This window comes from Meleagris gallopavo, chromosome 1, assembly GCF_000146605.3.
Source record: "Meleagris gallopavo isolate NT-WF06-2002-E0010 breed Aviagen turkey brand Nicholas breeding stock chromosome 1, Turkey_5.1, whole genome shotgun sequence".
NCBI classification, from domain to species: domain Eukaryota; kingdom Metazoa; phylum Chordata; class Aves; order Galliformes; family Phasianidae; genus Meleagris; species Meleagris gallopavo.
The window spans coordinates 97,126,558-97,151,117 of NC_015011.2; the positions used below are offsets into that span (position 1 = coordinate 97,126,558).

The window sequence follows — 24,560 nt, forward strand, 5'->3', positions numbered from 1 at the left end:
CTGCAGTGAAAACTGACTTCCCACAGTATTTTTTAGCTTCAGTAGATTAGCAAAAATCATTGAACGGCTGAAAATCAGGAAACTCTTTTTCAGTAATTTCATCTTTTTTTAGGAGGATTAAGGAAGCCTTATCACTTAAAGCTGACATTTAGCTTTGCAGAGTATTTATTTTTTTCCTATATCAGGAAGCAAAACAAAACAGAACAAACAAAAAACAACTCAGAAGAGGAATTATTAGAGCCATTCTGTACCAAACTGGGGTTACTGACTAAAAGAAGTTAGGCTGCCATTGGCTACATCACAACACAATCTTTAGCCATGTCTCTTCACTAACAGGATACAACAGTTAAGGCTTTGCAATGCACACTGTTACATGAGCTTTCTACATACGTCCTCTGTATATAGGTATTCTGTATTCCCAGAAGTCATTGAATTATCTTCTGTATCAGATTGACCACAGAATCAACAGGCATGTTGAGTCATACGCATTCCAAATACACAGAAAAGCACAGTAGGTGTTGCAAATAAGACAGAGAAAATTTCTTAGATAAGTTCTAATTTTAGATACACATGATTATATCTAACTGATTTTAAGAATATAGCCAGTAGCTGCTGGCACTCACTTTCTTGGCCTCTTCTCCTAGGTAACAGTGACAGGACAAGTGAGAATGGACTCAAGTTGCACCAGTGGAGGCTCAGGTTGGATATGGAGAAAAATTTCTTCTCTGAACAAGTGATGAGGCAGCAACTTACACGCAAGTTTCTCCAGGGTTAGCCTTAGCAGACCTTCTATTGCTGCTGAGGATTTTGCTATGAAGCATCTTCACTGGGTGTCAGTGCAGCACCCTAGCAATATGCAAGGCTTGAAGTGAGCTAGCATTGATTATGTTGCTGTGAGTAAAACTAAATACTACAATAAGTGCATTTAGCTATCATAACAGAGATTACAGTTTAAAGAAATCAAAAAGAAGTCACTAGATTGGTGATGGTGGTGGGAGGACGGCTGGACTAGATGATCTTGTAGGTTCTTTCCAATCTTGTGATTCTATGATTCTATGATTCTGTCATATTTTAGAGCTGCTGAGAAACAATGATCATAGAAAGAAGTCCAAAGACTCCTGGTGGTTTTGCATCAGATTTATTAACTGCTCTTCTTGTTAACCTCGTTTCTTCTGTGGGACACTTTGAAAAGAAAAGCTTTTAGCTGCATGTACCTCTTGGTAAGCTGGTGCTCTCTGACATTCCTTACAGGCAGCCAAGGGAAGCTGCACAAGGTTAACAGCAGCACTCTACTACTCTAGGAGCAGCTCACGTGAAACATCACTTAGTGCCCCTCTCTGATGGCTTGATGATCTCTGTTCTGATGCATCCTGAAAAGATAACATCACGGGGTTGTCTCAGTAACCAAGCAGGAGCTGCTCTGCAGTTGCTTCAACCCACAGCAGGAAATCAATCAGAAACACAGCCTGTTGATCTTGGCTTGATGGGAAGTGGGATTGCATTTGGGCACACCAGCATTGGAGCATCTCAAGGCATCACCACAATTGCAGCAGACAAGAAGTGAAGCCTTTTTGCCCACAGACTTTTGAATTCTCCTTATTCTCAGGCATTGAGAAAAGCTTTCATTGTAGTTGTGGCATTACCCCCCTACGCAATCATCTCACTTGCCAGGTGCAGACACTTGGGTGTGACCTTATTCTGCTGACATTTTTTTTCCTTGTAAGTGAAATGCTTGTAGAGGGCTTCATAAAATCTCCCTTAGCCTCATAACCTTGCAAAGGTTGTGAGATTTTTAGCTGCTTATTACATTTTTAGCTATTGAACTTCTATCAAACTGCAGTAAAATTAGAAAATGTTCATGCAACCATAGAATGCCTTGGGTTGGAAGGGAGCTCAAAGCCCACCCACCCCAACTCCTGCCATGGGCAGGGCTGCCCCCACCAGCTCAGCTGTCCAGGGCCCCATCCAACCTGGCCTTGCGCACTTCCAGGGATGGGGCACCACAGCTTCTCTGGGCAGCTGTGCCAGTGCCAGAGTTCCTGAGAGACCAGAACAGATGAATGTAGCGCTGCATAAGCCTTCGTTTGTCAGGTGATTTTTAAAACTTGCACACACTTTCATCAGTGCCAAATAATATCATCCTGAAAATAATCCATTTTGAAACATCTTTGTTAGCTTTTAGGTAAGCTCTTTTTCATCTTATGACCAATGTCTGATCCAGTCTTAGAACTATAGAATGGTATGAGTTGGAAGAGATCTTTAAGATCACCTAGTTCCAACTCCCCTGCTATTGGCAGGGACACCTCCCTATAGCCCAGGTTGCTGAAAGCCCTATCCAGCCTGGCCTTGAATGATTACAGGGAGGGGGGGATCCACAGCCTCACTGGATAAACTGTTCCAGTGTCTCACCTCCCTCACATTAAAGAATTGCTTCCTGATACCTAGTCTAAATCTACTCTCTTCCAGTTTAAAGCCACTTCCCGTTCACGGTGTAGCTACCTGTCATTATAAAAAGCCCCTCCCTTGGCTTTCCTGTAGGCCCCCTTTAGGTACTTGAAGGCTGCTATAAGGTCTCTTGGGAACCTTCTCTTCTCCAGGCTGAAAAGCCCTGGCATCTTCCCTCAGGTACTTCCATTAGACCAAAATTATGAAGGAGTATCATCTGTTTTGTCTACTCTTAAAATAAAAAGCAGAAACTAACTCACACAACATCAAAAGATAAAGACTGCAAAAAAAGACATGCATTAATTCTGTTTGCTAGCATAGGTGTACATAAGTAGGCTGTCACAAGTCAAACATTTTCTTTTTAAATGCAACAGTTGCACACTTTTTTTGCACATTTACTGACAACTTTAAATTTCGTTATTAGTGTTTTCATCTCTGTTCACAAACAAATCTTTCCTTACTTTGTAAAACATCATCTTCACTGGAAATTTACAACCGTAAGGTTTTTTTTTTTTCCTGAAATATCTGGCCTGTTCTACTGATAGGCTTACATGGCATCAAGGACGTTTGCTGCATGCTTATCTTAGGTTCAGCCAGTATTATAATAAATACCCTCAAGATGTTCCTGCAAGGACAGCTGCAAATTTACCTAAAGACTGTGTTTGTCATACAAAAGCAGGCATCTTTTGTGCTTGAGTATTGAGTATTTAGCCAACTGTAGCACTGCAGAGGCTCTCAAAACTAGATACAGACAGCTTCAGAGTATAAAGCAATTATATATGGTTTCTCGCACACAAAGCTCAGTAGGGCTTACAGAGCTATTTGGCTGAGGAGCAGCATGCTGACACTCCAGTCAGAAGCCTGAGAAGTCTGCTGAGCAGGCAGGCATTGCTCATGGAGGGGGCGGTGGGAGCAGCAAGATTGAGGCCAGGACAGACTTGCAGACTGTGGGCATTGCTAATCACACCCGCTCACCACATTGTCTACACCGCCAACCTAATCGACTGGCTGCGGTCTCGGCACTTTTTCCTTCATGATTTTATGAATTTCACATCCACTATTCTTGAATCCATGAGTAATCATCATAGAATCATAGAATTGTTTGAATTAAAAGGGATTTTTTAAAGGTCACCTACTCCAACTCCCCTGCAATGAACAGGGACACCTGGACACAGCAACATCTGGTTGCTCAGAGCCCTATCCAGCCTGACCTTGGGTGTTTCCAGGGATGGGGCATCCACTACCTTTCTGGGCAACCTGTGCCAGTGCCTCATCACTCTTATTGTAAAAATCTCCCTTATATCCAATCTAAATCTCCTCTCTTTTAGTTTGAAGCCATTTCCCCTTGTCCTATCACCACAAACTCTGCTGAAGAGTCTGTCCCCTTCTTTGTAATAGCTCCCTTTTAGACACTGAAAGGCTGCTCTCAGGTGTCCCCAGAGCCTTCTCTTTCCTAGACTGAACAGTCCCAGCTCTCTCAGACTGTCCTCCGAGGTGGTAGGAGAGGTCCCATCGCTTGGATCGCTTTTATAGCCCTGCTCTAGATGCTCTGATTCATCTCTCTCTTCTACGCATTTCTCTTCCTGCACTTTCTCACAGCTCCCTCTCCTGCAGTGGCAACATTTGTAAATCCATGTGCAGGTTAGGCAGCCGTCCCTAGGACTCTTGGAAAGGAAGCAACTGAACCAGGAGGGGGCTGGTGGGGAAGGTAACTGTGGGTTACAAGGAGTACAGGTTATGCACTGGAGGGGCAAAGAGGAAATGCCCATGAATTACAAGTACTGAGAACTATGATTTCATTGTTGTTTGTGCTAGCTGAAAAATGATGGTTTTCTCAGGCTTTTCATGGCAATGCAAGGATGGAACTGACAGTGAGTACTGGAGGTCAATACAGGCAAGTGCCAGGAGATGTTGGAAGTGGCTACCTTGGGACAGACCTACAGAAAAGAATCAAACGCCTCTGCAACTGCGCTTTCAACTGGCAAATTAGTTTGTTCTCACTAATTGAGGAAACCAGTTCTTTAAATAAATGTTCAGCAGATGGTAGATGAAGAAACGACTGCAAGACATTTCTTGTAGGTTTCAGAACTCTCTGGTGATGGGCACTATAAGGATATAAATTAAATGAGGAAGAAAAATGTGGTAAGTTCTGTCTTTCATTTCAGAGTGGAATCCACAACTGACTCATGTTATTATTACACTGCCAAACAACAACAGCAATTTAGCAGCATCTCCATTTCTTCCACTCTACTGCAGAGTTTTATCTACCTAGAGAACTACCGCTTCCTGCATTCCTACTTCCCTTCATTCAGACACCCTTTCTTAATACAATTTTCTTTTAAAATCAATATTTAAAGCTTCACTTAATTACTGCAAAACACAAGTGAATAGATGGCTGCTTCAGTCAACGCAATAAAAAAGGACTTTTGCTTTAATGCAATTACTAGAGTTTCCCTGTTGTTGTTTTACATTGTACATCGCTAATTTTATATGCAGTAAAAAACAGAATTAAAATGTTAATCTGACTGAGAAACAAAAATTCTGGGGAAAAGAATGAGCTATCAATCTGAAAAAGAAAGTAACTCATTATTTTATTATTTATTCCTCAAAATTAAATCTTGGTGTTCAAACATATAGTCAGCCTAAATCTTACAAACCAAATTTAACTGCATGTACGATCTAATAAATAACTGCCATATGCAATCTGCATTTCCAATTAAGGAAGCTGCATTACCTAGGGAATGTTACATGGAAGAAAGATGTCTAACAAAAACAAACAAACAAAAATCAATTCTGTTCCTAGGGTTTGATTAATGAAAAAGCAGCAACAAGCCCCAAACCCCATACCCTCTTTCTGGAAATGGCTCGTTGGCATGGAAACCAGAGCATGCATCACCATTCGGGGGTGCTAACAATATCCACATCCAACACGAGATTTCAACTTAGGAAAAGGGGAGAAAATAGCAACATTTTTATAATGCAGTTATTGAACTGTTCCCAATCTCCCTCCAATAAAAACAAAACAAAACAAACAAACAAAAACAAAACAACAAAAGAAAAAAACAAAAAAAGAGATACCAAAACAAAACAAAAAACCAAGAAGAATCTACATGAACGTAATAGATTAAGCTCTTAAATGGATCCAACTCTGTGGTCTGAGCTTTTATACTCATATGGATCTCATTTTGATCAAACAAGACTCCTCCTTGTGAAATTAATTACTGTCTGAGAGCTTTACATCCAGCTGTGTTCTCACTGTTGGGGTCTCCAAGCACTGCAGTACAAAGAAAGTAACAATAGGATTTAATATTAAGTTTAGGAGAATATTTTTATTGGTAACATATGGCTTTGTGAAAAGCAAAAATCACCCTCCCCACACAAAAAAACTAGGATTCCTTTTGTCCTTTACCACCAGCAATTAAAAAAACACAGCAATAAACAACAAAAAATAGAAAAGCAGTAGCAGTTCTGTGTGTTTTCAGAGAGCACTTCATGAAGATCCCTGCTTCATCAGTTTCTGGCCAGTTCTTGCTCATATTTTCAATGAGCAATAGTTTGCAATACAAAGAAAAACTACTAAATTTCAAGCTGCTAAGGCTTTCATATTGGCTTTTGTTTGATTGGTGTTCATAGCCTCATCACTCTTGCAAACACTTTTCTCCTCCCACGAAAAGCTTATTTATCACTCACTCAAAACACATCTTGCATCTGAATACCCATAGGATCAACATTACATATACAGAAACAGCTCAAATTTGAGGTATGATTTACTCTATAGATTTCTCAGCCAAAGTCAGGGAAAGCAAGAGGAAAGAAACTCCATGCATGTGATGGTATTTTCTTATAGCACGTTGGTTTAGTGGCTGGCAACCCTGCCTATGCCAGGGAGGTTGGAACAAGATGTTCTTTGATGTCCCTTCCAGCCCAAGCCATTCTATGATTTTGAAGCCAAGCATCCAGGGGCACAAGCACATCTATCTCTTTAACTCCTGATATACAAAGACATACAACAGCAGCTCTAGTTCTGAGCTGCCAGACAGCTGGGGAACATGCTAACCCCTCTGCACTCTAAGCATTTTCCTCAGAACATAAGAAGCAGCAGCAGCAGCAGCAGCTATACAGTTAGATTTTCTTTTAAGCACATAAGCTAGGACTTGCTTTCTTCCCGATTCAAAATCTGATCAAGGGCAAAGCATTAAAAAAATTCTGCTCCTATGGCTTATGTGCTCTAGAAGTTGTCCTTAATGATAACCTACCTTAAAAACAGAACAACTCTCCTCACCTTGCTCGTATCAAAATCTAATCTAACAAAAATACAATCCATACTATGCTTCTAATCCCCACAGAAGCAAAGACAAGAGCAGAAATACAACCTAATTCTTTCAGAACACCTCACTATCCAGTGAAATGAAATTCCTCATCAGTCTAATCAGATAGCTGGGGACTTCTAGATGCAGTCTACTATAGGCTGAATGATGATCATTTTCATGGATGTAAGTAATGATGACATTTCTCCTCTCACCTTATATTATGCATTGGAATAGGCTCCCCAGGGAGATGGTTGTATCACCATCCCTGGATGTGTTTAAAAAACATTTGGATGTGGTGCTCAGGGACATGATTTAGTTGAGGGTTGTTAGAGTTAGGGTAGGATGGTTAGGTCGTGGTTGGGCTGGATGATCTTTAAGGTCTTTTCCAACCTGAGTGATTCTATGATCCTATGATTTGCAGTTATTTTCATACTGGATTAATCCCAATACTTATTAATACATCTTCTGACAGCCAAAATCAGGGATTACCTACTGCACATTTACTTATATACTCACTTTTACTTGCAAGCAGTATAACGCTGTTGTTATTTTCCCTTCCTAAGCACCACAAAATACCCAGAGACAGATGAGCTCAAGTCCTGGTCTTGCACACTCTCACATTGCTCAGAATGCCTTTTAACAACTGCATTCTGATAGATAAATAAATATCTGTTCTATGTGGTTCAGATGTCAGGTAGGATGATGAAAAAACTGAACTTAAGCTAATTTGCAGTTTTACTTTAAAAACAACCTGAATCTTTCCTCTTGCTAGTCATTCTGTATAACTTTCACTTTCTACTTGAAGGGATTAAAAACAGAGCAAACAGATGAACTTTAGGGAGAATAAAGCTTCTGTCACCACCTCTTTACTTTTCCAGTACAAACCTGTCACTTTCAGTTATGTAAATGCAGATCTACAGTTATTTCAATAAACATTAACAAGAATTTTTCAGTATGACTGACCAATACAAGTTCTAAAAAAAGCAGACTACTCTGTTTCACAATGTGCCATTACTGGTGTTCTCATTCTGAAATACAAGCATCACAGATACAAATTCATAAAAAAAAGTCACGACAGTAATGCAGTATTACAAATTTATTTAGTTTCTTGAAGTCATCTTTTTCAGCATTGAAAATGTCACACATACAAAACAACTTCTACGCATTAAATCCTAACTATAGATTGTATTACGAAGTGCTGTGCTTTTCCTTTTTTTTTTAAATATCTCATGAAACAAATTTTTCAGTTATAAATTTGATAAAAATAGGTGATGCACCACCTACTTTTTTTTTAAATAAATGAAATTCATCTCTTTGGGAAATAAGGTTTGGGTTCGCTTTTTCTCTTAAACATTGTATCGTGAAAGATACAGACCTGAAAAAGGATAAACAATCATACACAAGGCATAAACTTTACACAGAGTAGTTCAGACATTTTATAAAGAGATTTGGAAAAGTATCTAAAATAGCATTATTTAGTACAAAATCTCAATAATAAAATATTGCTCATAATAAATAAGACATGAGTTTCATTAATACTGTTCTCCTGTTAAAGCTCTCTTTGATGTAACATGATCAAATCTGATCAAAACTCAGTTTTTTATTCCTCCTCTGTATAAGTAGGCAGATTTACTTCTGTATGGAATGGGCAGGTTCAGGTCGTTCTTTGTTAGAAACAATTTTATTATCAACAGAACACAAAATTTGGTTCAAGGTTCATGCATCATTATGGGCAAAAACAAACCAGAATGGGAATAAACCCCATTACAAAAGGTTTAAATACCTACAATATTTGCCTGTTTTCTTAAAACCGAAGTGGAACAAGACTTTATATGGATTAGGAATGCAACGAGCAAGCTGTTTGAGTTTCCTCAAAAGCTTCTAAATATCTGTGCAGCTGTATTTAATAGTTATCAAAGCCACCAGGGAAAGTCAGCTCTATAGGGGATATGAGCTGTATCTCCATCATATGGGGACATTTGATTTCATTCCCGCACGTCCCATTTGTAGACATGGCAATTTGGAGCAGTTCTTCAGCAGCTGCTCTATAGCAATATGACGGACATTCAGTTCTGAAGCCAGAGAGTCCTTTTCTTGGACTTGCTGCGTCAGTTCCTCAAACACATCTGCAAGAACATTGATTGTCAGGTTAATGCATTTGGTCACCGTACTTTTATTACAGAGTTAAGAAGCAATGGTGACATAAATATCTGTGCCTTCTTAATCATCAAGTGGGCTCACACACAAGAACAAGCTTCAGCACAGCCTGATATGCACTGTATATTAAACAGAATCACCAGTTATGTTTTAGGAGACCTGAGCCAAGGTGGATCAGTTTGTAACTTGAAATGAAGCTGAATCCAGTTGAAAAAAAGAAAAATGCACATTATGTGCAAGTTTATGTCACTCAAGAAGGTTACGGTTACATAACAGAAGCACTTAAGTTTCTTGCACGTGGAACAAGGTGCAAAGAGATTTTAGTTCAAAACTTAGCTGACAGTAAAGCCTTCACTTTTTTTTTTTTAAATAGAAGATTCTTTATTACAAAGCAGTACAAAACTAAAACAAAGAGTACTGAAAATTTCTCACCCTGGATTTGCTTGAGCAGTTTTTCAGTCAGCTGCTTTAGCTCTCCAGGAGTCATCGCATTCACTGTAACAATAAAATCAGTTATCACTTCTACAAAAGTAACATGAACAGCCCTAAACAGATTGCCTTTTTGTCTTTCTTTTTTTTTTTTAAATTTGCAGCCTAATGATCAATCGTTGCATGACAGTAAATCAGAGGCAGCACTGTTCATTAATACATTTTAGAAAACTTGAAAAGTGTCTCTTGACATTGACATAGATTTCAACTCCATAGGAAAGTCCTTTCCTCAATGTCAAATCAAGCAATCAAAATAGAAATGCCCAGAATCGGAATTGTTTGTAGATTGCTTGCCCCCTTTAAACACTTCTATGAGGACTTCTGACAGCATAACATGTTTTCCACAACCTGACCCCTGCAAATACATCTGTTCAACTGATGGACTGATGGCAAGCAGCCAATACTGAAGCAAGTCCTGCTATTTTTTTATTATTATTATTATTATTTATTTATTTATTTGAAGTCCATAGGAAAACACTCCTGAACAGAATTTTCAGCACATAACTACATTTTGTTGTCTAGAAAGTTCTGTTTTTGGCATACAGAAATAATATCTCCATAATATAGAAATCCATAACACAGAAATAATGTTTCCACAGAGTAACTCAGTGACAGCTGATGAAGAAAAACCTCAGTTTGATGCAAAGACCAACATACAAAAGGCTTACTTCTCATCTTCCTGCATTACATTTGTAGTGAGAACTAAAAGATCCTCTGCATCATTCATAAGCCCTCCCCCCCCCCCCCCCCTTACCCATCTCAGTTTACAAGCACGCACTGCTCATCCTCAGAGAAAATGTGTATTAAACCTCAATGGAGAGAATTCTGGAAGTATTCTATGCAGATCTGAATCAACAGTAGTGAGTAGGGAAGCAATGTCCTCAACTCAGATGATGTGGGAAGAGGTTGGTGTGCCATTTCTGTTGGGTGATAAATTGGACAGAATGGCAGAAACTGATGATAGTGATAACCAGGACACTGGAACAGACTTTAATACCTTGTAAACCCTTCAGCTTCCCACCCCAAATGGTGCAGCTTGGCAAAACTATCTCACATGGAGGTTAAGGAAAAAGAAACATGCTGCAATAACAACTTTTGCTCAGGGATTTTTGAATGCAAGAAGTTTTTATGTTGTTAAACTTTGTCCTGATGAGGCTGATTTTTACTTACCCCAAAGACTATTTTATTTCCCTATGGTTTCTCTTCCAACCTTTCTCACATCTTGCAGTTATGGGGCATTAACTTTATGTTGCTATTGCCAAATCAAAGAAGTCAGTAGCAACTACAAGAGCCAATTTGTTGTTACTCAAGACATAAGGCCACTTCATAGGGAAGCGGATCCGCTTGCCTCCTCTGACAGCCAACTACAGTAGTACTCCTTTCAGCTATCAATAGAACAGAAAATTCCTCTCTCACATCTCACTATCCTTTAAAAGTTAAGACTTCTTAAACTCCATGAAAACATTTAATATGGTAATCAATAGCTTAATAAATAAATACATAAGTAAAAATACAAGAAATCTCTCTCTCTTTCTACACCCATCCTTAAGAAGTTACTTTCTACTTCACTGTTTTCATTAAAATTTCATCAGCTGTAGCAAGTAGGTAGGTTCACACATTACCCTTGTGTGTATATCAGGACACATCAGCCCTGATCAGTGTGTATATGAGGACATATCAATTATGCCACCTAATTATGGTATAGAAAGCCTGACTAGACTGAAAACTTTAGACAAGCACCAGTTTTCAACTGAGCAGCATTCAAGGCAGAAGAGCTAAATACTGCAAAAAGATTACTTATATTATAAAGCAAAAATGTCTTAAAAATGTATTATGTAGTCATAATAAATAGGGGAAAGAAAAATAAATCTGTTACGATGCTTAAAAAGGCTTTATATTCCCGTGTCTTGAAATCAGAGACATAAATTCCAAGTGACTAACTGCAGTTAGATAACTCCATAAACCAGGTCAAGCTTTTATAATTCCTCTGTTAACTTCTGCCCTGATGTATTTAATCCCAATTTATGACTCCAGAGGACAGGTGGTCAAACAGCACAACACATCTGTTTTGATTTATGGCTGTAAGACTACTAATTTTTTACAAATGCAATATGAAACATCATGCAGCACTTAAAATCTTCTTGTAAATAATGAAGAATAACCAAACTTTGCAAGGATGAGTTTTGTTAGTTTACTAAAAATAGTAGTCTAAAGAAACTTTTTTTTTTTTTTATTTTTTTTTTAAACACAGCATCCCCTTTTCTCACTCTTCTGATATTCAGAGTTCTACTGTTGTCTTCTTTTCCCGTTACCTAATTTTTCAACTGAACATTTTACGATCTTTTTCTTCTTTCTCATATCTTTTGAAATTTAGAAGCACTTTCCAATTACTTTGTGAAGACTTTTCTAGAGATTACCTGCTACAGGAAACAGGAAAATTAATTTTCTGCTGCTTTCAACATCACCACATTTATCACCAGAATCACCAGGTCTACTCTACAGTGTTTGAGATGACATGGCAGCATGAGGGCCTTCGTACTTCCCTTATGCTCAACAAGGAGAAGAAAAAAAAAATCTAATGAAGTGTAAACAGAGTCCACCGCTATTGGCAACATTTAACTCTGCATGTTGCTTCACAGATTTGCTCTGCTATTTCACCCTTAATTTCTTAATTTCTTCTGCTGTTTTGAGTGGCTTTGTACAAAAGGTAACTCAAGACACCTGACACATGGATTTCAGGAGTTTAGTAATTGGCACAAGCAGAACTGTTTGACTGACGTAATAAAGATTCATCACCATCAACTGTAGCAATAACTTTTTTGCATGAATTAAACATGCCCTGCATCCCTTTGGAGCATAAATAATAGAAAAACTAAAAAGCAAACATAAAATATCAAAACTAACAAATGAACAGCCTCCTCCTCCCCCTCCCCAATCTGCTTAGCTATGCTGTCACCTTATTCACAGATTTTACAGAGACTCCAAACCGTTAAAAGCCGCATTTCAGGCTGTGAATTAATGCCCTGTGGGAACACTAAGTGATCAACAGATATTTCAGAGGATGCCCCTTGCTTGCTATGTTGCATTTAAATAGAAATACACTTACATTCTTCCCTGCTGTAATGAGGATGCCTTCTGTGAACACTGGTGAGTGAATCACTGTCAGCTTTTTCAGTCTTCTGGGCTTGGCTGCGATTAGACCACAAGACACTGCTGCAACAGAACGTAGCACCTGTTTCTTGTAACATACCAAGTCTGAAATCAGTGGGTTCGCTTTGTTCTAACAGACCTTGTGAGCAGTTTGAGATGCTTCCAGAATTTCCATCTATCCATTTTGCAGAGTATCTAGGTACTGGAGAGTCAAACTGTGGGAGCAGTTTCCTATCAGTCTGATGTCTCAAGTTAAAAAGCGGGTGTTGGGATGTTTTCGAGCTTTCGGTATCAGAGTCTATATCCTTGTTTTGTGTATACTGTATGATCCAGTTAATTTTTTTGCTCAAGATACTTTTTACTTCTGCATATGGGCTTCTAGAGAGCTTTGAACGTGGGCAGTCCTGATTTGCAATTAAATGGAATTTTTCAAAGCAGTCTCTGTGTCCCCTTAAAGATCTTGTATGTAGAAGATCTGACTTTGGTATTCCTGCAAAGACACAATAAAAAAAAAAGTTCAGTTACTGTATATTCAGATTTTTTTTTTTCCCAAGTCTCTACTTGTAATTAACCAAGAAAATAAACTGTTAACTGATGCTTTCATATTAATAGTCCAATCACTGAAGTAAAGCAGGATATGCGATAGTCTAAAATGATCTCAAATTCCACTCATCTCAAATCCTTCACACACAAAGTATTTTGCACACAGTAATCCCTAGTGCAGGAATTACTTCCACATGCCTCTCGTGCAATAACAGAGGTGAAGCAAGCTGCCAACTCCGCGTACATATTACGTGAAAGCTATACAGACATATAATCTGTCCTAAATGATTCCAACTACATATCAGGCATTTCTTTGGAACAGTACTCAAGAACATCCTGATAACAGCCACTTGTGCCCACATCTTCTACACATAATGCTTTAAGCCATGTGTTTGGATATTGCAGTGTGCAGGTTTGTATCATTCAAGCGGTCAAATACAATGTAGACTTCAGTCATAGTTTATTATTTCGCATTACTACAAGCCTGTAGCTGAGCTAGAGAAATGAGTTCTAACACTGCCAACACTCTCCAACATGAAAGCATCCTGAAATTAATTTTGTGTAAGATGGTTACTCATTCTCTTTGATTGTCCTCTCTTAAAGATTACTCAAATAGCCACAGCAGGTAGCCTACTCAGACATCAAAGAAATTAATAGTGATTAACATGTTAAAAAGGAACACAATCTATGAAGACTGACAGACAATAAGACAGATGGCATGAGAAATAACTATCTCATAAAGTGAATAGCACTCCAGTACCAAATTACTTTCTGCAGCTTCAGCAGATAACCTATTCAGACTCACTACGCAGTAGATCCAAAACCCACGTCTAGAATATTGAGCAGCTAGATTTTTATCTCAAACAAATACGCTACTTGGGAGATTCCCAAAATTAACAAAAAAATAAAATCTGTAACACAAGATCCTGATTACGGACAATCAAAAGCTTGCCTGTGAACCACTGGCTGAAAATGCTCAACGCTCACTGAAGTCAAAATATTTACAATCAACATATGAAAATATAATTTGATCTTTAAGTTGGGTGAGCTGCCACCATTTTACTCCTTAACACATATAAAAGCTAAACAGAAGTGATGTAAATAGAGGAAAAACCATGAAATGCAACAAGATGTGATAAGTAACTTTAAAGAGAAATTAATGAAAAGCTACACATTACAACAAATGTTATATTGCAACTTAAATTCTTGTGATGAACTAAGTCCACCCCATCCCAAACAATTAACAAATGATAACTTGTATTAAATTTGTATGAGTGCACATACAATTTATGGGGCAAAATGACAATACTGAAAAACTTTATCCTCAGCAGCAGAGAATAAAGATGAAGTCATGAGAACAGACACTCCTGCTATCCAGGAACTAAGTATTAAAATGAACCCTAACCAGAGGCAGCTTTTAGGAAAGAAATTCCCCAGCAAAGTACAAAGACAGATGTCCTCTTCACAGCTCTTAGATCAAGATTCTTACCCAGTACCTCAAAATATCTTTCAATCCTCTCCAGCAAATAAACGTTCACTAACTTAAGGTCAACGTGGTCTGTCTGCTTGTAATGGCTATTTCCCCCCCTCTGTCTCTACAGAGACATTAAAAGCAAACAAAAATAAGCACAAAGCATTTATATCTAGTGCAAACAAGGAAAGGTAAGACATTTGACTTCATGGCTTACTAAAATAATTCAAATATAACAAGTCTGCTTAAGTCACCTAATATCATGTAAACTCTGAAATCTTTAATCCATAAAGGAACAACACCGTCAGTTAAAGTTGTATCTTCACAACATTTCCAAGCCTACAAAAAAACTAAGACTAATCCTTTTCAATGTTATCTGTTTTACCCATTTTTTTTTTTCTCCTCGTAAATTTCTTCTCCTTTTTGAAATTAGAGGAAACTTCAATAGACTGGCAGGAAAAAACAGTCTTGTGCAATTTCCCATACAATAACTTCATTTAACTTGAATAAATGAAGCCACTATCTTCTGATGACAGGACAGAGCAACTCTGTCTAAAGCAAATACTTAAGATTTGGCAAAAAGGAGGAGAAGCACAGTTAGCAAGGTTTGGGATACACTTTTGCACTGTGTTCTGGCTTTTCACAGGTACTGCCATATGCAGTACTTCTGGGACATCAGTCTTCTCCCCACTCAAAACTAATGACAATAAATAAAAAAATAAATTAAAAAAAAAAAAATACAAACAACCACCAAATTTTTACTTCTTTGCACTCTTCCATACATCTTTGCCAGCCCTGCAAAACTGGTGTAAGGACTGCCACAGTTTCTATTAAAAACAGAAATACAGAACCATGGAAATTCAATGAAAGATTCCTAAAGCTAGTTCAACAGAAATGGCCTCCTGCTACACTCCCTTATCTATACATTCTATCACTTCTAAGGCAATCACAACGCAAATCACCTGCACAAGTGACAGAACGCTGCAGCTTTAGTGAAAATAATGCTAATTAAAAAAATAATTAGAATAGAGTTAGAATATCACATTAAGAGTAACACACCACTTGTCCAGAAAAAAGTTCTCATCTGCATTAAAGAAAAAGAACAATATTTATGAAGTTCCTTAAAATGCTTTTATAGTTTGATTTTTGGGCATACAGATCTACACAGGTTAAACAGTAAATATATGAAAACAAATTAGAAAAGGCTAGTAATTGATTCCACTGGGATATACTATGATATTTTACTAAGCAGAAAGACAACAAATAGGAAATAGAAGTACAACAATATTGTAAAATAAAACGCTTAAGAGTTCAGAAGACAAAGGCAAAGAATTGCAGTCTGGATTACACACTGACAAACCTGAGAAAATTCTACTTGAAAGTGTATAGGAAATCCTAGGGTAGAAATGCAGCTGGCTAAGAGACACACATCAGGTTCCAGGTTTCACACATTTAATCTTCACTGTAGATGTTAAACACTCACCTATTTCTGCAAATCTGAGATTCGGCAAGATAGAATACTACTGTATGAATAAAACAACAGAAAAAAATCCAAACAAAAAAGAAACCGAGATCACTGAAAATCTCAGCATTCTTTATTAGTTGAACCATATTCTAGGCATGACCTCTTCTTTCCCAGAGGGTATAAGACTACACAAGGCAGAAAAAGCACAAGTATCAGTCATACAGAAGAAGAGAAAGTGCACGATGGATTTATAAGGGCCCATCTGACTTTCCTGTCTTAGTCATGAGCATAAAGTAACTGAACATTCTTTCCTACTGATAAGGTTATATTTCAGAAGAGTTCTGAGTACTGTTAACTTTCCCACTCCACAGGCTGCTCAAGGAAATAAATCTATTTTATCAGAATTCAGTAATAACCATTGCTAACTTCAGGTGCACCTGTTACAGGAGGAAAAAAAGCTTACTTCAAAATGTTGTTATTTATCAGCCACAGGTTATTAGCCACGATGTCACTATTTCTGAAGAATGAACAAATTATTATAAAACACAGTCTACAAGAATAGAACTCCCATCCCACACCAAAATGTGTAACCAATCTCCTCTCTTGCTGCACTGGAATAACTAAACAGGTCTATCCAGGTACCCTTCAAAACAATAAGGAAAAGAAATCATACAAAATTGGTTTAAAAGATGCCTTCAGACTACACAATTGCTTAAGCTTTTACATATTGATTTAGTCTTAGAGAAGAAGTTACTTTATTCAACGCAAAAACAAAGTAAGACCTCAGTACTTTGCATCAAGCAATACCATAGTTTAGATGTATAGCTACTGCCTATCAGTTTTGTGAATTTTCACAGGATTTCAGCTCTGTCTCAACTCTCCTGTTTGCTAAAATTCATCTCAATCTTTTCAGCTTTTGGCTGGTCTTTCAGGTCAGCACCACACAGAATCATCGGGTTTTTTTTGTTTCTTTGTTTTCCCCTTATTTGTAGGAATGTGTACATTTGTCCTGTCTTACTTTCCAAGAATAGGATTAGAAACTATGTTCAAGTACGTTCTGTCATTCAGACTTGTTTTATCAGAGAAAGAAAAAAATACTCAAAAACCCAACAATTCCAGAGCAGGGAAGTTCTACCTAAGGCCTAAGAGTGTATGTGTGTTGGGGGGGGGAGGATGAGCGATACATCTAGAAGACCATTCATTCAAGACAGATGCCATCAGGAAACAAGATTATGCAATAGATGACAATTCAAATGAACAAGCTCCAGAGGAAGATGCCAAACCTCGAGACAAATAACAAAAGAATGTGTTTACCACCAATTCCTGACTCTAATAACCTGTGTTATATGAAATATGAGTATTATATATCACCTTTCTCAGCACTACTCTTTGTATGCTCAGCACTTCCAAGAACAAAAGAGACTATGGTAAGAACTTAAGAGATTAGCATTTATGCCAAAAATTGAGTATTTTGCTTTGTACGCTAAGCAAGAAAGAAACTCTTCCTCTATGCCACTGTAATTCTCAACACTGAGTTCTAACCCACTCCTGCAAAATAATTTTGTAAACAAATTTGTAATCAAACAATATATGAAATAGCATACATTTTTCTAATTTCCAGTCATTCTTAAGAATAAACTTAGCAGAGAAGAGAGAGAACATCTACTGCAAAACTAGGCGTGTAATCAAATTCCATCAATTCTAGGTAATCTGTACAAGAAAATAAATCAGTTTGCATCAAATTAAAGTTTTCTTTTGAAGTGACGAAGCCTACAAAGACTTAATTCTGTCCTTGCAAACAGCACATCTAGAACAACTATGTTACTAACTATGCATAACTCTTCTTCATAATAAGATACAGCATGAAATTGAAATGTTTGCTCATATTTATAAACGAGGCTAGTTAGAACAATAGTTTGATTTGGAGATAACTATAATAAACAAGTTCAATTCAGGAAGAATGCTCTTGAACAGAGAGACTACTTCACATTTCTTCACAAACGTATTCATTAAAAAAGATCATTAGCTTGCTTGTTTATCTTCCTGGGTTTGTTGCTGTCGTTTGTAAATACTCCTTAGTCAGTCTTGCAGTTCCATGTAAAGAAAAGCCTGCATTCCATTCTTAGCAATTTATAATGCGATGCAGGGAACAAATTGATTTTGCAGCAGTGAATAGCCTTAGCCCAAACAGTTGAAGAAAAACAAACCAATAAAAAACCCCACAGAATTTAAGATGGAATTAAAATGAACATGGATAGTTCTAGACAAAGTTAATTGTTTCAAGTTTGTTCTTTAATGTTGCTTAATTAAAGCCACATTAAAATCTCTTTAAAGAATTTACAAATATTTCTGGGTAAGAATTATACCTGACCATAGGTAAAGGAAAACTGCAAAGTGCTAGTGGCCGTCATACATACAAATTCCATAATTTCATGAAGTACGTATGGTTATTAGGGGTAGCAAAATAAGAAGAAATGCACTTCATAATACAGATTTGTACAGTGCTGGTAAAGTAAATGAAATGGATGACTGAATTATAACACCTTTAGTTTTTGCTGGTCAGACGCTGCCTTCACAGCCACTGAAAAATGTGTTTCATCCTAAGAAGTTACCTCTAGAAATATTTCTGATGAGCACGTACACCTTTTCCTGTAATCCTGTAAGCAAGAGATTGTGAAGAGCTTCAGTTTGTGGCTGCCTTCTTTAAGAGCTCTGGCTTCAACTACAAGTTCTGAAACATTCCATTTGCATCTCTGCTCAATTTTCCCCCTCGCCTGCATACAGTACTACTCTTGAAACACTGATGCTTAAGCAGCCTCTAAACAACTGCATCTCCATTCAAAACACTAAGATCAGACAAGCTCAGTTTTGATTTGTCTTGTGTGCAGGGCTAGGACCTGCAGCACAGAAGGAAATGCTCTGAGACATTACATGTTCTCGTCTATCCACTAGTCAGATCATTCAGACTGCTAAAAGAAGAGGGTTCTTACCCCAAGACCTCTTCAAAATGCATTAAATAAAACCAGCCCATGACTACCTATGACAGCATGTCACCCTCACATCTAAATGACTAGGGGTGGAGGAAAACTGTTACTCTTAGTTGCACAACTCTGCCAACACTGAGAAACGTGATCATTAGAGACTTATCTCCAACATACCTGCGTGACAAGATTTAAAGCCAAGTGCTACTTTCTAAGTGTATTCAGGCAATTTCACTGCAGAGTTAGATCTTGTGATTTACTAGATTAGCTGGAAGGAAAAATGCCAGTGCTATTTATTCATTAACTTCCAAAACAAAACAAATGGTAGATATTATCTTGTTTGCAAATTAAAATTCTGTCTTCACTTTCATTTGATAAAGGCAGCGCATTCCATACATCAGGTGGGGACACAAAACCTCCTACCAGATTTCTATCAGCTTGCTTATACTTTACCATATAGCAAACATATCCCATATAAGATAGAACATGGATCCAATCGAGTCTTTCAACAATTTTCCAAAATTCATGCTCTCTAGAAAAGATTTTATTGCTTGTATTAGATGAACCAATGAATCCTGCTGAAAACTTCGTTACAGGAACCACCATGTTAGATGTGTCTCACATTTCCTAAGGAAAGACTAGTCAGATCACCCAGAAGAGAACAAAAGCCACGAGACGGCATTTCTGTATTCTGGATAACACCAGGTAAGTAGGATTAACTGTTCAAGTTACTTGCTTACATGTACGAACTTCCCTAGCTTGAAGACTTCAAAAATATAGTTTCAGAACAAGCCACACAGCTCAACTCACTCAGCAATACTTACATGGCACTTCACGGATTAAGAATACCATCTCCAAATGTGTCTGGACTTGAATTCATAGTTAAGAGGTTTACTGGAAGCTGCAGCTAGTTCTACAAGTCCATTCAAGTTTGCAGAAATGAGTCATACCCCTGGACAGCAAGTGCTACCTTAACACAAGATTTTATCTGTCTGCCCCAAAGGACAATGATGAAAGTTTGTAACTTTTGTTGCCAGAATAATGCATTTCAGTTCCTGTTATTTTATTAACATTGAGGTGGAAAAAAAATAAAAAAGGATGTGTAATACTTTGGAACAGAACGAAAGTAGAACAGTTTCCAATCTTTTCAACTATACCTTACCACCTATTTCATTTCAGTGAAATATTCTTCTGAAAAGAATAAAAGGAAAAAAAGTGAAACTTTTAAGAATGAAATCCCATTTTTCAAAGATGAACACAGAATAAGGATATTATACAAGATCTTATAGACCTTAGCAAAAAAACAAAAGAAAAACAAGGAAAACAGAAAGGAAAACAAAACAACAACAACAAATCCCAACAAGCCAAGACACTAATTTATAGCATCTTTGTCTCAACCTTGAGACTGGGATGCACTAAATCTTATGCTGAAATTGCCTAAAATACTGAGTCTATCTGCACTTTAAAGTATCATGGGAATGTAACTATACTTAACATTAATCAATGCAATTACTGGGTTATCTGTTCCCCCACCCCACCTTTCACATTAGAAGGCCTGCAATACAGATTTAGGTTTCAACTTCCAACGTTTACCATCCAGCCGCTGTTCAACTCTAAACAGAAATGGAAGCAAGTTATCAATTAACAGCACCAGACAAGCAAATCCATAAGTAAAAAATCAGCTCTATCAGATCTTCCCACCTACTACACACTGCTGAATTTCAGAAAACTAACACAATTTAAAACAATTTTGCATTAAGATATGCCAGCATAAAAACAGGGTAAGATAAACATGCCATCTATGACAAATAATAAAAACGGAACTGTGAGTATTACAAGTTTTGAAACCATAAATGAAAAGGCTCCTGAGAAGAAACTAGTCTCCAACTAACATATACTGCCTTATTTCCTGACTTACACAATTGTTACACGTGAATTTAAAACACTTCCTGTTTCAATCACAGATTACTAACACTGCACCTACTCAAAACCAAGACAGCACACAACAATCTCTGACGTCCACATTGCTTACAGAAGGCATACAAAAGGCCAACGGCAAATCCCAGCAGATCTGCAGTACCTACATACTCTAAATCCTACCTAGAACTTTAAAACTGCTATACAGGACCAGTTTAGTTTAACAAAGCACTGGTATTGCAGCTTTGCTTTTCATACTTAAGTACTTTAAAATTTAAGCATCACATTAACAAACAAACATGTTAAATCACCTGATGATGATCCTTAAGTCTGGGAATAAACAAAGTATTTACACATAGCTTAGTCCGCTCAGCTTCCTCAAACGAATCCTCAAAGCAGCTAAGCAGACAGTGAAAGCATGACAGACCAGAATACTGTCCTTTTGTCCACCCACATTTAGACTGAAGATCAGCAAAATCACTGCTATCCTCTCCTCTACCTTAATTTCTCCCTGTTCCTCAAGAAAATTTGACAACATAATAGTTGCATCTTGGCTTTTTGTTTATTCTGTATGCCCATTTGCCCTTTTCTTCTTGTTTTGTCACCAAAAAAGTTCCCTTCCAAGAATCTTTCAGAGAAATGGGCCCTATTATCCATACATACATGTATACATACAAAGCTCCTGAATAAATTCAGGATAGACACCAGAGCTGAACTCCAAGCTGCACTCAAACCAGTTGTTTCCGTGACTTAACAAAAACACTGAGAAGAACCACCACAACTTAAGCCACCTTTTTTTTTCTTCTTCCATTTAAGCTTTAGAAGTCTAGTATTCAATATGACAGAGACATATTTCTGATTAAAAACAAAGGTTTTATGACAGCATAAACAACATTTTTCTTGTTCAGAAAGTCAGCAATTATCTAGCTAAGGCAGACAAAGCTTTCTGTACAAGTCTTCCATATAAAATGACTGGAAAAAGAATTTCAATATTTATTTCAATCATGCATCATTATCAATCTATTGTCCAAACAAAGCTATATAAAAACAAACAAACAACTGAGGCCCATAACAATATTGAGGCAGGAAGATGTGTGTTGAGTCATTAAAGATTTGGGGTGTTCCCTGTTTTACTTGTTTCTAATTATTCATCCTCCTTAACTGATCAAGAACATTACCATCTACGCAAACTTCTACAGCTGCTGAATTCACAGATGTGAAGACACACAGATTCACCAATGCTCATCTATAATGCGCAGCTAGCTGTGACTTTTGTACAATAGTTTTTCTACAGTTTTCTGTACAATAAGTTTTGTTCATGTACCTTTGAGGAAGTCTGCTTTGGGCAGCTTGAATTTTAAGCTAGGTCATTTCCATGTGACTGGATTTACAATTGACAGCTCTGAGGAAAGTGACGCTGGCAGGAATGAAATCAGTGAGAAAATTCTACTTCTATTAAAGCATTAGAATACTACACCATTTTAAACACGGAAATTGGGGGAAAACCTCTTCCAGAATTTCATATGTGAAAGTTGCCATGGGCTGCTGCAAATGGTGGAATACTTAAGCATCCTGCAAGATGCTTAGCTGTGACTATGTCACAGAGGAAGAAGGTAGGTGTGCACATCAACATGAAGATGGAGCAATCCGTCAGTGCTGCCCTAACTGTTGCATAAATATCTATAACAGCCTATTTCTCTTAAAATTATAACTGAACAAAATGAGAGTTCTACATGTGTTTTAACTGCTTGGATTTTTAAATATGATTTTTAAGTAGAAGGAACTACGAGCAAAAACGACCCATACTTGTGCGTCTAGGACAGTACATTTACAGAGTATACATAACTTTGATTCTGTGCAACAAGTAGTTATGTGAAGCCTGTTAAAATGTAAGTGGCAAGTTGATAAGAAAACATCCAGTATAATATCCTGAGTTAGTGAATTATCCTTTAATTCGCTATCCAGAACTGTTAGAAAACTGCTGTTTTATATATAAAATCATAGTCTTTGTCATAGGAAAATACAGGAGATGAAAGCAACAGATATGCCAGAAGTAGGAGGAATACGGTATAGAATATGGTAAAGCATCAGCTTACATATTGGGTCAGCTGAAAATTCTTATAGACACATTTTAAAGTCATTTACAGAGGCAGTGCTCCACTGCCTATAAAAGTAACATCTTATCAAATAGGGCACAGAAGACAGAATTATCAGAAAATAAGGTACTTTTTATTTTGCAGTGATCAAGATATTAACACTATGCAAAAGAAAAAAAAAGCCATAATGGCCTTATGTTCCTGAGATTCAGAATAAGCAACATGACCACTAGGCACAATGCTCATAGATCACAGCTCACTCCCATCAGAGTTGGGTGTAAAAAGTCTCAGTGTCTCACATATATCAGACAAACTGAATCTTACTATCACCAAAAAATAGGAACATTCATGAAACAGTTTTAAAGTCAATTGCTCTCAGCACTTTCAATTAGCCTAGGTGGTCACATGCCTGCAGCACTGGCAAATACCACTTTCTATAAGTGGAACACCCAAAAATCAAGTAATGGTGCTTACGTTTAAGAAAAAAACATAAGAGCTTACTTGATTTAAAAAAGGGAAATCTCTAATGCACTAAAAGTAACAAGATAAATTCATTCAATAAACAAGTCTTCAAGTTGTAAAACTGTACAGAAAAACATTTTACTGAACCTATGTGATCTTGGAGCTCAGAAACAATGCTTACAAGGCCAGCCTTTTAAAACTCTTACTTCACAGTTCGTAAACCATAGGGAAGTGCTTTAGCAGTGGGTTGGACCAAATGATCTCTGGAGGTCCCTCCTCAACCCCTTACAGTTCTGTGTACAGTGATTCCATGTGAAACTTCAACATGCTGTGGTGATGAATCTGGTTTTATCACCTTGCACATATCATCTTATGAAAGCACACACCAAACGTCTGATGATTTCTATCAAACACTGATCTGCTTCCAAGAAAGTCACGCGATGAGATTCGCAGCTGAACTGAGTTCTACCTGTAGTTCCCCTACCACTGACCGAAGCGCTGAGCGAAGGCCGAACACACGGTGCTTTCCACCTGAACTGACGCCAGAAGTCTGCGGAAGCTGCTGAAACCTGATCACATCTTTGCAAGTGTTATTTTAGAAAGCCTCAAAAACCTACTGTTACCAGGAAGGAGCCTAATTTGGTCAGTAAGAAAACTTCTAGCACACAACTTTCTGAAGCTCTGCGGGAGCTTTCCAACGAGCTCCGTCTGCACCCAGCTCCACACACCGGGGCAGTGGCACGATAGGAGCCCCTCTAACACCGTACCTTCGATGTTCAGCTCGAAGCAGATGTGGCAGAACGAGAGCGTCTCCTTCTCGGTGCCCAGCTTGCAGACGCTGCACACGTTGTCATCGTCCAGGTCGATGTTGACGAACTGCTCCTCGTTCATCGTGCTCTGAAAGAGGAGGGAACAAGGCGCAAGACTGTTACTCCAAGCACCCTGGTAACATCCCCGTACTGCTTCCCCAAGCCCAGCCGCGTGTAGGGCAGGACCGTTCCGTCCCGGCCAAGTTTCCTTCTAGGAGCACGAGAGGCGGCGCAGCGGGCGGCGGCCACATCGCACGGTGCTCCC

The 24,560-nt window shown here is 37.9% G+C and overlaps 1 protein-coding gene across 1 annotated transcript; it reads right to left on the reverse strand.

The window, feature by feature from the left end:
• Positions 1-8,039: 8,039 nt before the first annotated feature.
• Positions 8,040-24,518, reverse strand: C1H21orf91 (chromosome 1 C21orf91 homolog). The gene is made up of 4 exons (XM_003202867.4): positions 24,254-24,518; positions 12,508-13,041; positions 9,345-9,407; positions 8,040-8,881 (listed from the first exon to the last, which is right to left on the reverse strand). Exons 1-4 carry the CDS (start codon positions 24,375-24,377, stop codon positions 8,721-8,723), a joined length of 882 nt encoding a protein of 293 aa, XP_003202915.1. The 5' UTR covers positions 24,378-24,518; the 3' UTR covers positions 8,040-8,720.
• Between the last annotated feature and the right edge of the window lie 42 nt (positions 24,519-24,560).

Bases quoted from the DNA above. Each gene is read 5' to 3' on its own strand.
- C1H21orf91 (XM_003202867.4), bottom strand. From the start codon at position 24,377: ATGAACGAGGAGCAGTTCGTCAACATCGACCTGGACGATGACAACGTG. The intron at 9,408-12,507 runs GTAAGTGTATTT...TTATTGTTACAG, and splicing joins TCATTACAGCAGGGAAGAAT to TGAATGCGATGACTCCTGGA. The intron at 8,882-9,344 runs GTGAGAAATTTT...ATGTTCTTGCAG, and splicing joins ACTGCTCAAGCAAATCCAGG to ATGTGTTTGAGGAACTGACG.